This window comes from Salmo trutta, chromosome 37 (assembly GCF_901001165.1).
Source record: "Salmo trutta chromosome 37, fSalTru1.1, whole genome shotgun sequence".
Classification (NCBI taxonomy): Eukaryota; Metazoa; Chordata; class Actinopteri; order Salmoniformes; family Salmonidae; genus Salmo; species Salmo trutta.
In genome coordinates this window covers 8978871-8991014 of record NC_042993.1, presented here as the reverse complement: position 1 = coordinate 8991014, position 12144 = coordinate 8978871, and the positions used below count along the sequence as shown (strand labels likewise).

The 12144-nt window shown below is 45.2% G+C and overlaps 1 protein-coding gene across 1 annotated transcript in view; it reads right to left on the bottom strand.

The window, feature by feature from the left end:
* Nucleotides 1-471: 471 nt before the first annotated feature.
* The window catches only part of LOC115176572 (ephrin type-B receptor 5), a 39185-nt gene continuing 27512 nt past the window's right edge, over nucleotides 472-12144 (bottom strand). The window contains exons 5-18 of the mRNA XM_029736640.1: nucleotides 11437-11592; nucleotides 8970-9241; nucleotides 8614-8695; nucleotides 5465-5589; nucleotides 5203-5365; nucleotides 4984-5098; nucleotides 4825-4880; nucleotides 4179-4295; nucleotides 3777-4024; nucleotides 3163-3381; nucleotides 2826-2975; nucleotides 2305-2489; nucleotides 1983-2138; nucleotides 472-1865 (exon numbers count right to left, since the gene is read on the bottom strand). Of these exons, the coding sequence (XP_029592500.1) occupies nucleotides 1760-1865; nucleotides 1983-2138; nucleotides 2305-2489; nucleotides 2826-2975; nucleotides 3163-3381; nucleotides 3777-4024; nucleotides 4179-4295; nucleotides 4825-4880; nucleotides 4984-5098; nucleotides 5203-5365; nucleotides 5465-5589; nucleotides 8614-8695; nucleotides 8970-9241; nucleotides 11437-11592 (2150 nt within the window). The 3' untranslated portion in view covers nucleotides 472-1759. The remainder of the gene's footprint in view (nucleotides 1866-1982; nucleotides 2139-2304; nucleotides 2490-2825; nucleotides 2976-3162; nucleotides 3382-3776; nucleotides 4025-4178; nucleotides 4296-4824; nucleotides 4881-4983; nucleotides 5099-5202; nucleotides 5366-5464; nucleotides 5590-8613; nucleotides 8696-8969; nucleotides 9242-11436; nucleotides 11593-12144) is intronic.

Genomic DNA, 12144 nt, shown 5'->3' with positions numbered 1-12144 from the left:
ATTGACTACGTCCGTCTTAGCTCGCTCATTAATGTCTTAATCGAAATGACGGATAGCCCCTGATCCGCTCACCGTTCCCTTATGCCACAGTTTCTACATCTCAATTGTCATTAGAAACCACATTTGTTCAAGCAAGTCACCCATAACAGCTATGTTTATTAAAAAGGCAGTAAATGAGGCTGAATGAACTGTTTCGCTGCCAGACAAGGCTCCGTCGATAGCCAGGTGTAACGGTCGTAAGGATTCCCTGCATGGTGCTAAAAAGAAACGGTGCCACAACAGTTTGTGGGCACCGTTTTTCACTGTTATAGTGCAATTCATGTATTGCTTAGTGTTGTGTAGTGGCTTTGCTGGCATGCATTAAAAAAAAGCTGAGTTTGCCCCACCAAGATTTACATGCTAAAATCGCCAGTGCCCCTGGTGATTAAACTGTTTTTATGTGTCAGACACATAACAGGCTTAATGCAGTGATTTAAATAAAATCATATTCTTTATTTTACAAATTTGCACAATAGTGGAATAGTGGTGAACACATACAAATAAGCATACTTACTCATGTACATACACTCAAACACACACACAAGAATGAGAGGAGGTAAAACTCATTACTGGAGACTTGTAGGCGCCGAGGTCCAGAGTGATGACAAAATTCCAATTTATGACACTGTTTGGATGGCTGACCATCTGTGGGCTATCAAAGGGGTCGAACACACCTCATCTGAGGTTTTCTCCGGGGAGGGACGTTCCAACAGAACCCTGGGAGCGTGGACACCATTGGAGGTGTGAAGACGGATGAAATTAATGTTACTGTGTGAATTAAACTGTCATGTTACAAATGTTGATATGTTTTATTGTACTCTAAGTGCTATGGATTTATTGTTACAAGGAAACTGATTTTCACACACACACACACACACACACACACACACACACACACACACACACACACACACACACACACACACACACACACACACACACACACACACACACACACACACATTAACACAAACAGACCCAGAATACTCACGAAGCATAACATCTCCTTCCTTACTTCGATGGGCAATCAGATCACATAGTCCAGTTAAACCATTTCACATTCACAATCCTCAAATGACCCAGTGACTTTATCTATTAAAAGAAAGGAGTGTGAACTGAAATATACACAGAGGGGGGTGCTGCTCAACGGTGGGTGACTCCATTCTGTCACAACATGAACTACACCCCCATTTCTTGAGTCTAATGGAATAATTCCCAAATGTGACCAGGCTAGTGACCGATGGGAGAAACCATTGGCTAATGTTTAGTCAACAGGGGTTGGCATTTTCTGATTTCAGTAAAGAGGTGATGTAGCTTAACAAATAATAATGAACAGTGTTCATGATATCAACATTAATCAGCAAAAAACAGTATTTGATTGTCTATGCAATTGCTTGTGACGGGAGATCCCTGTGTTCGGGAAAAAATACATTTTCACTGTTTTAATTTACTGAGGGTAGTGAAACTTACGAGTGAAAGAGGGACAGTAGTGAGACAACGTGGGAGGAGTGAGAGAAAAGAGAGGAGGAAGAGAGGTGGAGACCGGCAAAGAGAAAGAGAATGTAAACAGCAAACAAGTGAAATATAACAGACTTTTCTCCCTCAAATCTCCCTGTTCCTTCTGAGCAACTCTCCTCCCAGATCTTGCTTTGCCTTGGACTACAGCTCCAATAGTGCACCTCTGTTACTTCCTGTGAAGCTCTCAGGTGATAGGTGGGTTCTAGACCTCCACCTGGCCCTGGGTGAGGTGAGTTCTGAGCTGCTGGGCTGCATTGGTGATTTTCCTCTGGTGTCCCAACAGGTTCACCCCCAGGTTCTGCACATCCCTGAGGGAAGAAGAGAAAGAGAGAGAGAAAGTTCAGAAAAGTATCCATTGCTTCTAAAAGCATGATTTGCATTGTATGAAAACTTTATTGATATTGAAATGGAAGCCCAGGACTTACTCCATGGTTAGCCTGCTGACTCGGTCCAGTGTGTCCAGATGTGCCCTCTCAAACTGGTCCTTATACCTGTCCATCCTTAACGCTGTCAGCCACTCACTGACCGTCGCCACCGATGACAGGTCTGTGGGGGTGGGGCTCAGCAGTGGCTGGGTGGAGCTTGAGTTGGAGAGGGAAAGATTGAGATCGAAAATGATTGGCCTCACATAGCAATGATTCAATACATTTACATGATAACGTAATACATGCTCTGTTCATGAATGTGATCCGTTACGTCTGCTGTGTAAAATATGGAAGAAAAGGCAGATGGGAGGTGTAGTCTCACCGGGGATGCTCTGCCTTGAGGGAGGCAGGGTGTCGTATGAGCCTGTCCAGGGAGGAGAGGAGGGAGTCGAAGCCTAGCCGGTCGCCCCTCTCAGCCTGCCAACACTGCAGCATCAGGGAGTGGAGCGCTGGAGGACAGTTATTTGGGGCTGGGAGACGGTACTGGTCTGCTACCGCCTTCATTACCTGTATTATAGGGAGGGAAGAGAGAGGTAGGGGAGAAAGAAGAGGGACAGGGGCAAGGAGAGGGAGAGAGGCAAAGGGAGCGAGAGAGAGGCAAAGGGAGAGAGAGAGAGAGAGAGAGAGGCAAAGGGAGGAAGAGCAAGAAGAAAGAGAGAGAGAGAGAGATGGAGAGAGAGAAAAAAGGAGGAAGGGTATTAGTAACCATCTGGATGTTAACAAGCTGCCCTATATAGAGAGGTCCCATCAGTACAGAGGGACTTAGAGATGATTAACCATTCTGTTTAGCTGTCAGTGTGTTTAGTCTCTGTTTGGCTCTCGCTTAACCCTCCCACAACTCACTTCCTGATTGCTCATGTCCCAGTATGGCCGCTCGCCATATGACATCACTTCCCACATGAGCACTCCGAAGCTCCAGACATCACTAGCTGAGCTGAACTTGCGATGCTGGAAGGCCTCTGGGGCTGTCCACCTGACAGGAATCTTACTGCCCTGAGAGGAGAGAGAGGGATGAGTGGTTGAGAGAGGAGAGCGATGGGGATGAGGGGTTGAGCACTGTGAATGTTGTGATCTTCTATTAACATAAGTAGTCTTTTAGAGTGGAAATACAAGACTAATCATCATTAAACAAACACAGAAGCATATCAACAGTAAAACTCAATTTCCCTGGAGCATGTACCAGTGAGGCAGTGTAGGTGGGCATGTTATGGTCCAGACCCCTCATGAGGCGCGACAGGCCAAAGTCAGACACCTTACACACCAGGTTAGAGTTGACCAGCACGTTCCTGGCAGCCAGGTCCCGGTGGACAAAGTTCCTCTCAGAGAGGTACCTCATCCCAGCCCCAACACCCCTCACCATCCCTACCAGCTGGAGAACACTGAACTGGTCCTCATTCTCCTGGGGGGTGAGAGAGATGGAGAGAGAGAGATACATTATGTTACATTAACTGACCATAATCTACTGTTTTCTGAGTTAGTTACTGTGTAGATGGGAGTTGTAGTTCTTAGTCTAACAGGGTGTAGTTCTTAGTCTAATATGGTTTAGGTGGGAGTTGTAGTTCTTAGTCTTACATGGTGTGGCTGGGAGTTGTAGTTCCTAGTCTAACATGGTGTAGTTCTTAGTCTAATATGGTGTAGGTGGGAGTTGTAGTTCTTGGTCTAACATGGTGTGGCTGGGAGTTGTAATTCCTGGTCTAACATGGTGTGGCTGGGAGTTGTAATTCCTAGTCCAACATGGTGTAGATGGGAGTTGTAGTTCTTAGTCTAACATGGTGTAGGTGTTGTAGCTCTCACCCTGAGGAAGGCATCCAGTGGTCCATTCTCCATGAACTCAGTGATGATCCTCTCTGGTGGGCTGTGGGTGACCACCCCTTCCAGCTTCAGCACATTGGGGTGGTCAAACTGTCCCAGCACCCCCGCCTCGGTCATAAACACTGCCTTCTCTCTGTCTGTCACGCCCCAGCGTAGCGTCTTCACCGCCACCAGCACCTCCCTACGACCCAGGGGCCGGTAGCGCCCCCGAGACACCTCCCCAAACTGGGCTGGAGGGGGTGGGGGAAAGGGTGGGAGAGAGAAAGAGATATTATGAGTTGAGTTCGGACCCAGCTTGACTCCTGGCCCAACATATGAGCTACGAAAACACTTTTTTTTTTACAGAACTATCCCTATAAACATGAATCAAACCAGGACCCCTACCTGCACCAATCACCTCTTCTATCTTGAGGTGAGAGGGGTCGATCTCACGGGCAAACTCCTTGACCGCCTCACTGGGGTCCTCATAGGTGGAAGGGTCCACGTAGTACTTCACCCCCCCTGCCAGAGGGAACACACAGAGCAGGGATGGCTGTAGTGAACCAGTACAATAACAAAATAGGGCCTGTACAGTGTGTTGATGCACAGTATTTGGCCCTAGACTTTGACATGTCTGGGTCAAGCCATGCTGCGTGACATGCTGCATGATGGCAGAACACTGAGCCCAGAGGGATAATGGCACCCTCAATAAATAAAAATAAAATGTATTTCTTCCTCTTCTCATCTTTCTCTCTCCTTATCTCTCTCATTGTCCATGTCTTTTTCCCTCTATCTCTCTACACATTTCTCATGCGGTCCCTCTCTTCTTTTCTTTCTTTCCCTCCCCCCTCTTTCTCCCACAAGCCCTTGGGGTTATGATGGTAATGGGCATTAGACACGGTCACTACTTCCATTGTCCTCTATAACACAGTGCAGAGGCATCCTCTGCACCAACATGTCAACAACACCATAGAAGTAGCATATACTGTATGTGCAGCTGGGAATATTACAGACAGAATGATAATAGTAGTCATCCTACACGCTGACTCACCTTTGTGGCTGATGTACCTCTGGAGTCTGTCACTGTAGGGGCTCTCCCTCCTCTTACTGAGTAGAGACACATCAAACCAGTGTTTCAGAACATTGCACTGTGTGTGTGTGTGTGTGACATGATCATGTATGTGTGGATAGGAGTTAAGGACCCACTCACCTGCGGAACACAAAAACAACCACTATCGCCACAACGACCAGGAGGAAGGCTGCCCCGCCCATCACAGAACCGACCAACAGAGGGAGCCGATTCTGGATCTGCTTAGAACTCTCCTCTGAGAAAGAAAAATTGAGAAGCAGAGAGCGATTTAGAGGGTGTGTTTGACTGTGTGTGTATGTGAGTGTGTGTGTGGTGTGTGCATTCGTGTGTGTGAGTTACCCAGGGCCAATGTAGTGAAGTAGATAGTATGACTGTAGGGGCCATAGCCCCTCTCGTTGCGGGCCCTGATCTGGAAGGCATAGATGGAGCCAGGAGCCAGAGAGTTGACGGTCACTGTGTTGGTCTCACTGAACACACTCACTGCACTGTCCTCATCTGAACCCTGGGAGTGAGGGAGGGAGAGAGAGAGAATGGTTCAGTCTCTGGGTGTATGTACTTGTGTCTACATGCATATGTGCGTGCATGTGTGTGTAGCCTATACCTTGTCATAGTATCTGAGCTGGTACTCCAGTATGTCTCCATTGGGTCTGTCAGGCTGTGGCCAGGACAGGGTGATGGAGTCTGGGGCTCGACTTAACTGGTGCAGGCTAGGGACCGGAGAGGGCACTGGGAGAGAGAGATGGTGAGAGAGATGTATGAGTTTTGTAAAGAAAGAGGGAGGAAGAAAGAGGAACAGGAGGGAGAACACAAGCTGGCCTTGCCAGATCATGTCATTTCTGTATTGACCAGATGGGGGCAGCATGACACAGACTAGTGAATGAGCCAGCTCTGTAGAGCGCTGCATGGCCAAAGACTTGTATAACTAACCCAAGATAGACCAGAGCCTGTCGTTTCCAATGGGAGCACATTGGTCATTGTAGGCAGAGCTAAGCACAAGCTAGTGAAATCCTATTGGAGCGTTCTAGCGTTTATTTGCATATTTACGTTAGGGAACGCCTACTCTGAAGTGGCTGTCTGTAATATCTCAATTAGCCCTTGCACTCCTAAACAACACAATTTTTAGAAACGTTGGCAAAGGGTAAAGTCTACAAAACGCACTCCACTGTTTGTTACATATTATTGTTTTGGAAACATAAAACTGTATGGAGATCAAATGTTAAATCGAAGAGAACATTAGGAGAATCTCAGCCACTGGGCTTACTCTCATCACCATATTTGGTAGTGAGTTGAAACGCCAACCAGATGCTTCACATTTATACATCCATTGGAACATCTGTCTCATTGTTTTATCTGTGGTATGGACTTGTCTCATTGTTCTATCTGTGGTATGGACTTGCCTGCCAGACTTAGCTGTGCCACCACGGCTGGGAACAGGCCCAGTATGACTCTGTGCTTACAATGGTCATATCTATTAGAATTCCTGTCATTTCACAACCCCAAATGCTTTCTCTAAATCACAGAAGGCAACACAAATAGAGGTTATAATAATACCTTTATTAGCAGATCTCTGCCCGTATGGGGGATTCAAAATAATTGGATATAGGAAATGATTTACTTTCAAAAGGAGGAAAATAGCTAAATAAAAGTTACAAGTTTCTCTCTGTCTGTCTATAAACTTTCTGTCTAAACTGTCTGTTTAAACTGTCTGTCTATAAACTCTCTCCCTCTCTCTCCGTCCCTCTCTATCTCTCTCTTCTGAGCATAATGTGAGCTGACAGGATATCGAGTTCAGAGAGCAGGACCGGAAAAGATGGAGAGCAGAAAAGAGGGAGAGATTGACACCCATACTCAAAGAAACTGATGTAGACAGACAGACTAGTACACACACAGACTAGTACACACACAGACTAGTACACACACAGACTAGTACACACACAGACTAGTACACACACAGACTAGTACACACACACGGCAAACTGAACGTTTATTCTTTATGCTCTTGTCACTCTCCTTAAAAGGGCAACTTTTCAATCACATTTTCATTATCTCCAGTACAATACCAGTGTCAACATAAACTCAGCAAAAAAGAATGTCCTCTCACTGTCAACTGCGTTTGTTTTCAGCAAACATAACATGTGTATATTTGTATGAACATAAGAAGATTAAACAACTGAGACATGAACTGAACAAGTTCCACAGACATGTGATTAACAGAAATGGAATAATGTGTCCCTGAACAAAGGGGGAGTCAAAATCAAAAGTAACAGTTAGTATCTGTTGTGGCCACCAGCTACATTAAGTACTGCAGTGCATCTCCTCCTCATGGACTGCACCGGATTTGCCAGTTCTTGCTGTGAGATGTTACCTCACTCTTCCACCAAGGCACCTGCAAGTTCCCGGACATTTCTGGGGGGAACAGCCCTAGCCCTCACCCTCCGATCCAACAGGTCCCAGACGTGCTCAATGGGATTGAGATCCAGGCTCTTCACTGGCCATGGCAGAACACTGACATTCCTGTCTTGCAGGAAATCATGCCAGAACGATCAGTATGGCTGGTGGCATTGTTATGCTGGAGGGTCATGTCAGGATGAGCCTGCAGGAAGGGTACCACATGAGGGAGGAGGATGTCTTCCCTGTAACGCACAGCGTTGAGATTACCTGCAATGACAACAAGTTCAGTCCGATGATGTTAGACAAAACCGCGACTCGTCAGTGAAGAGCACTTCTTGCCAGTCCTGTCTGGTCCAGCGATGATGGGTTTGTGACCATAGGCGATGTTGTTGCCAGTGATGTCTGGTGAGGACCTGCCTTAAAACAGGCCTAAAAGCCTTCAGTCCAGCCTCTCTCAGCCTATTGCGGACAGTCTGAGCACTGATGGAGGGATTGTGTGTTCCTGGTGTAACTCGGGCAGTTGTCGTTGCCATCCTGTACCTGTCCCGCAGGTGTGATGTTTGGCTGTACCGATCCTGTGCAGGTGTTGTTACACGTGGTCTGCCACTGCGGGGACGATCAGCTTTCCGTCCTGTCTCCCTGTAGCTCTGGCTTAGGCGTCTCACAGTACGGACATTGCAATTTATTGCCCTGGCCACATCTGCAGTCCTCATGCCTACCTGCAGCATGCCTAAGGCACGTTCATGCAGATGAGCAGGGACCCTGGGCATCTTTCTTTTGGTGTTTTTCAGAGTCAGTAGAAAGGCCTTTTTAGTGCCCTAAGTTTTCATAACTGTGACCTTAATTGCCTACCGTCTGTAAGCTGTTAGTGTCTTAACGACCATTCCACAGGTGCATGTTCATTAATTGTTTATGGTTCATTGAACCAGCATGGGAAACAGTGTTTAAACCCTTTACAATTGAGATTTGGGAAGTTATTTGGATGTTTACAAATTATCTTTGAAAGACAGGGTCCTGAAAAAGGGACGTTTCTTTTTTTGCTGAGTTTACGTGAAAACGGCGCATTTCTAAGTTTTGTTGAAAAAATATGAAGCTAAAAAGTTCTACCTGATGACATCATCGAAAGTTACAACAAAAAAAGTGATTTTCAAACACTATGAGATTCACGGTGACGTGGGGAGCAAGACTAGAAACTTCTTGTAGGATTTGAAAATGACTTTTAATCCTACAGTGTGATGTTACAGAGAAGCTTTAAAACCACAGATCATAGAAACGCTGTTTTCATGTATGTAGACACTGGTTTGGTGCTGGAGATGAAAAGTGGCAGAAGGGCCCTTTAAGCCTGACTCATGCTCTCACCTGATTGGCTAGTAGTGAAATTGATGCTGATGAATTGAGGCGGGAAAGGACTCAGAGCTGAGACATCATTGACCGCTTGCACCTGTCAATCAACAGCAGGATAAAGTAAGACAAGGTTAGGTTAACTAAGTGGATGTACATTTAATCCAGTATCTATATGAGGTAGGTGACTCTAATGCACAAGTTTTATACCTGTATGAGGTAGGGGATGGGAAATGTAGTGTCTATAGGGGGTAGATGATTAGGGAAGTTGTAGTTCTACCTGTATGAGATAGTTAACTCTAGTACTCATGGGAGTTATAGAACTACCTGTAAGAGGTAGGTAAATCTAGTGCTCATGGGAGTTGTAGTCATACCTGTATAAGGTAGGTGACTCTGGTGAGCAGGTTGTTGAGGGTGACCTTGGTCTGCTTGATGCCAGTCTGGGATGGGGTGAAGGTGACCGCCTCTCCGCACCAGGAGCACGCCCCCGGGGCGGCGAAGGTGGCCGAGGGACAGATCCTACACACCACCCCGTACCACACCTCGCTACGACCCCCCATGTCCACTGGAGGGCGCCAGCGCAGAGACACCCCACCATCACCACTCTCATACTCCCAGGAGACAGAGGTCGGAGCAGAGGGAGAGCCTGGAGGGGGGAGAGAGAGATATAGAGGGGGGGAGTGAGAGATTAAACATTTTGAACCTCTTTGGGTCAGTACTAGTGCCAGGATCAGCACATTAAAACAGCACTCATCAACTCCAGTTGACACATGATCATATCTCAGGGACAGATAGAGAGAATGAGTGATGACAGAGAGACAGAGAGGGATGGGGACTGGGGAGACAAATGCTGCTTAGAAAGTAAGGCACAACATATGTTAGTGAACAATAATCTAATAATAATCTTTAAATGTCATGTAGGAAGAGAGGAAGAGAGATGGATAAGAAGGGAAGGAAGGAGGAGAGAGTAAGGGAGGGAGAAAGATGGAAGGAAAGAAAAGGGCAAATTAGAGGGATGAGTGCCTTCAGAAAGTATCCCCACCCCTTGACCTTTTCCACATGTTCTTGTGTTTCAACCTGAATTTAAAATGGATACAATTGAGTCACTGGCCTATATGGCAATCCTAAATAAACTTCAGGAGTAAAAATGTTGCTTAACAAGTCACATAATAAGTTGCATGGACTGTGAGCAATAGTAGTGTTTTATCATGATTTCTAAAATGACTACCTCATCACTGTACCCTGTACATACAATTATCTGTAAGGTCCCTCAGTCGAGCAGTGAATTTCAACCACAAAGACCAGGGAGGTTTTCCAATGCCTCGTAAAGAAATGCAGCTTTTGGTAGATGGGTAAAAAAGCAGACATTGAATGACCCTTTGAGCATGGTGAAGTTATTAATTACACTTTGGGTGGTGTCTCAATACACCCAGTCACTACAAAGATACAGGCATCCTTCATAACTCAGATGCCAGAGAAGAAGGAAACCACTCAGGGATTTTTACCATGAGGCCAATGGTGACTTTACAACAGTTACAGAGTTTAATGACAGGAAAAGAAACTGGGGATGGATCAACAACATTGTAGTTACTCCACAATACTAACCTAAATGACAGAGTTTAAAGAAGGAAGCCTGTACAGAATACAAATATTCCAAAACATGCATCCTGTTTGCAACAAGGCACAACAGTAATACTGCAAAATAATTACTTCATGTCCTGAATACAAAGTGTTATCTTTGGGGCAAACACAACACATCACTGATGTCACTTGTTAAATCCACTTCAATCAGTGTAAAGAAGGATTTTTAAGCCTTGAGATAATTGATGCATGGATTGTGTATGTGTGCCATTCAGAGAGTGAATGGACCAAGACAAAATATTGAAGTGTCTTTGAATGGGGTATGGTAGTAGGTTCCGAGCGCACCGGTTTTAGTGTTTCAAGAACTGCAACGCTGCTGCATTTTTTCACACTTAACCGTTTCCTGTGTGTGGTCACGAATGGTACACCACCCAGGAACATCCAGCCAACATGACAAATGTGGTAAGCATTGGAGTCAACATGGGCCAGCATCCCTGTGGAACACTTTCAACACCTTGTAGAGTCCATGCCCCGACTAATTGAGGCTGTTCTGAGGGCAAAAGGGGGTGCAACTCAATATTAGGAAGGTGTTCCTAACACTGGAGTTGCTTACCAAGAACACAGTGAATGTTCCTGAGTGGCGTAGTTACAGTTTTGCCTTAAATCGGCTTGAAAATCTATGGCAAGACTTGAAAATGTCTGTCTAGAAATGATCAACAACAAACTTGACAGAGCTTGAAGAATTTTAAAAAGAATAATGTGCTAATATTGTAAGCCTGAAATATTGTGCAAAGACTCACAGCTGTAATCGCTGCCAAATGTGATTCTAACATGCATTGACTCAGGGGTTTGAATACTTATGTAAATTAGATATTTCTGTATTTCATTTTCAATACATTTACAAAAATTCACTTTGTCATTATGGGGTACTGTGTATAGATGGGTGAGAGAAAAAATCTATGTAATCCATGTTGAATTCAGGCTGTAACACAACAAAATGTGGAATAAGTCAGGAGGTGTGAATACTTTCTGAAAGCACTGTACATAGTATATGTGCTGAAGTAGATACTTATCTCTGGGTAAAAGCATCGGCTAAATGACTAAATATATATGTTACATCTCAAGAAAGGTGAAAGCTTTTTAATCAGACAGATCTATTTGTTACGTAAGGCTGCTAGTGTATGTAGCTAATCTGTGTCGCACAAACGCACGCACGCACGCACGCACGCACACACACACACACACACACAAATAGCTCACTTGTGCAGGCGGAGGAGTTGACGTCGGCGGATGCTCTGTAGAAGCCGCTACGACACTCACACACACGCGATCCCTCCTGACTGGTTCTGCTGTTAGACGGACACGCTGAACACGGAGCCGATCCCAACACCGACTTAAAGTACCCCACTGGACAGTCTGCAGAGAGAGAGAGAGATGGTGAGAGAGAGAGAGAGAGAGAGAGAGAGAGAGAGAGATAGATACCTCTTTGGGTCAGTACTAGTGCCAGGATCAGCACATTAAAACAGCACTCATCAACTCCAGTTGACACATGATCATATCTCAGGGACAGATAGAGAGAATGAGTGATGTCAGAGAGACAGAGAGGGATGGGGACTGGGGAGACAAATGGGGCTTAGAAAGTAAGGCACAACATATGTTAGTGAACAATAATCAATTCATTTAAATGTAATGTATTTATGCTGTACAGATCAGACTCTAATTGTCTATTCCAAATATAACATTATTAGTTGTCGGCACTCTGAATAAGATTCAGCTGACTAAACGACTGCTTCGAAAGAAAACCCCCAGACTTAATAAATCACAATAGTCATTTTGTGGCCTAGTTTCAGTCATATCAATGTGAGTGTTGTTTTATGAATATACCAGTCACTTGTGACCGCAACATTCCACTGTCTGCCCTTAATATTGAATAATAGACAGATGAAATCATTAAATTACCTGTTTATA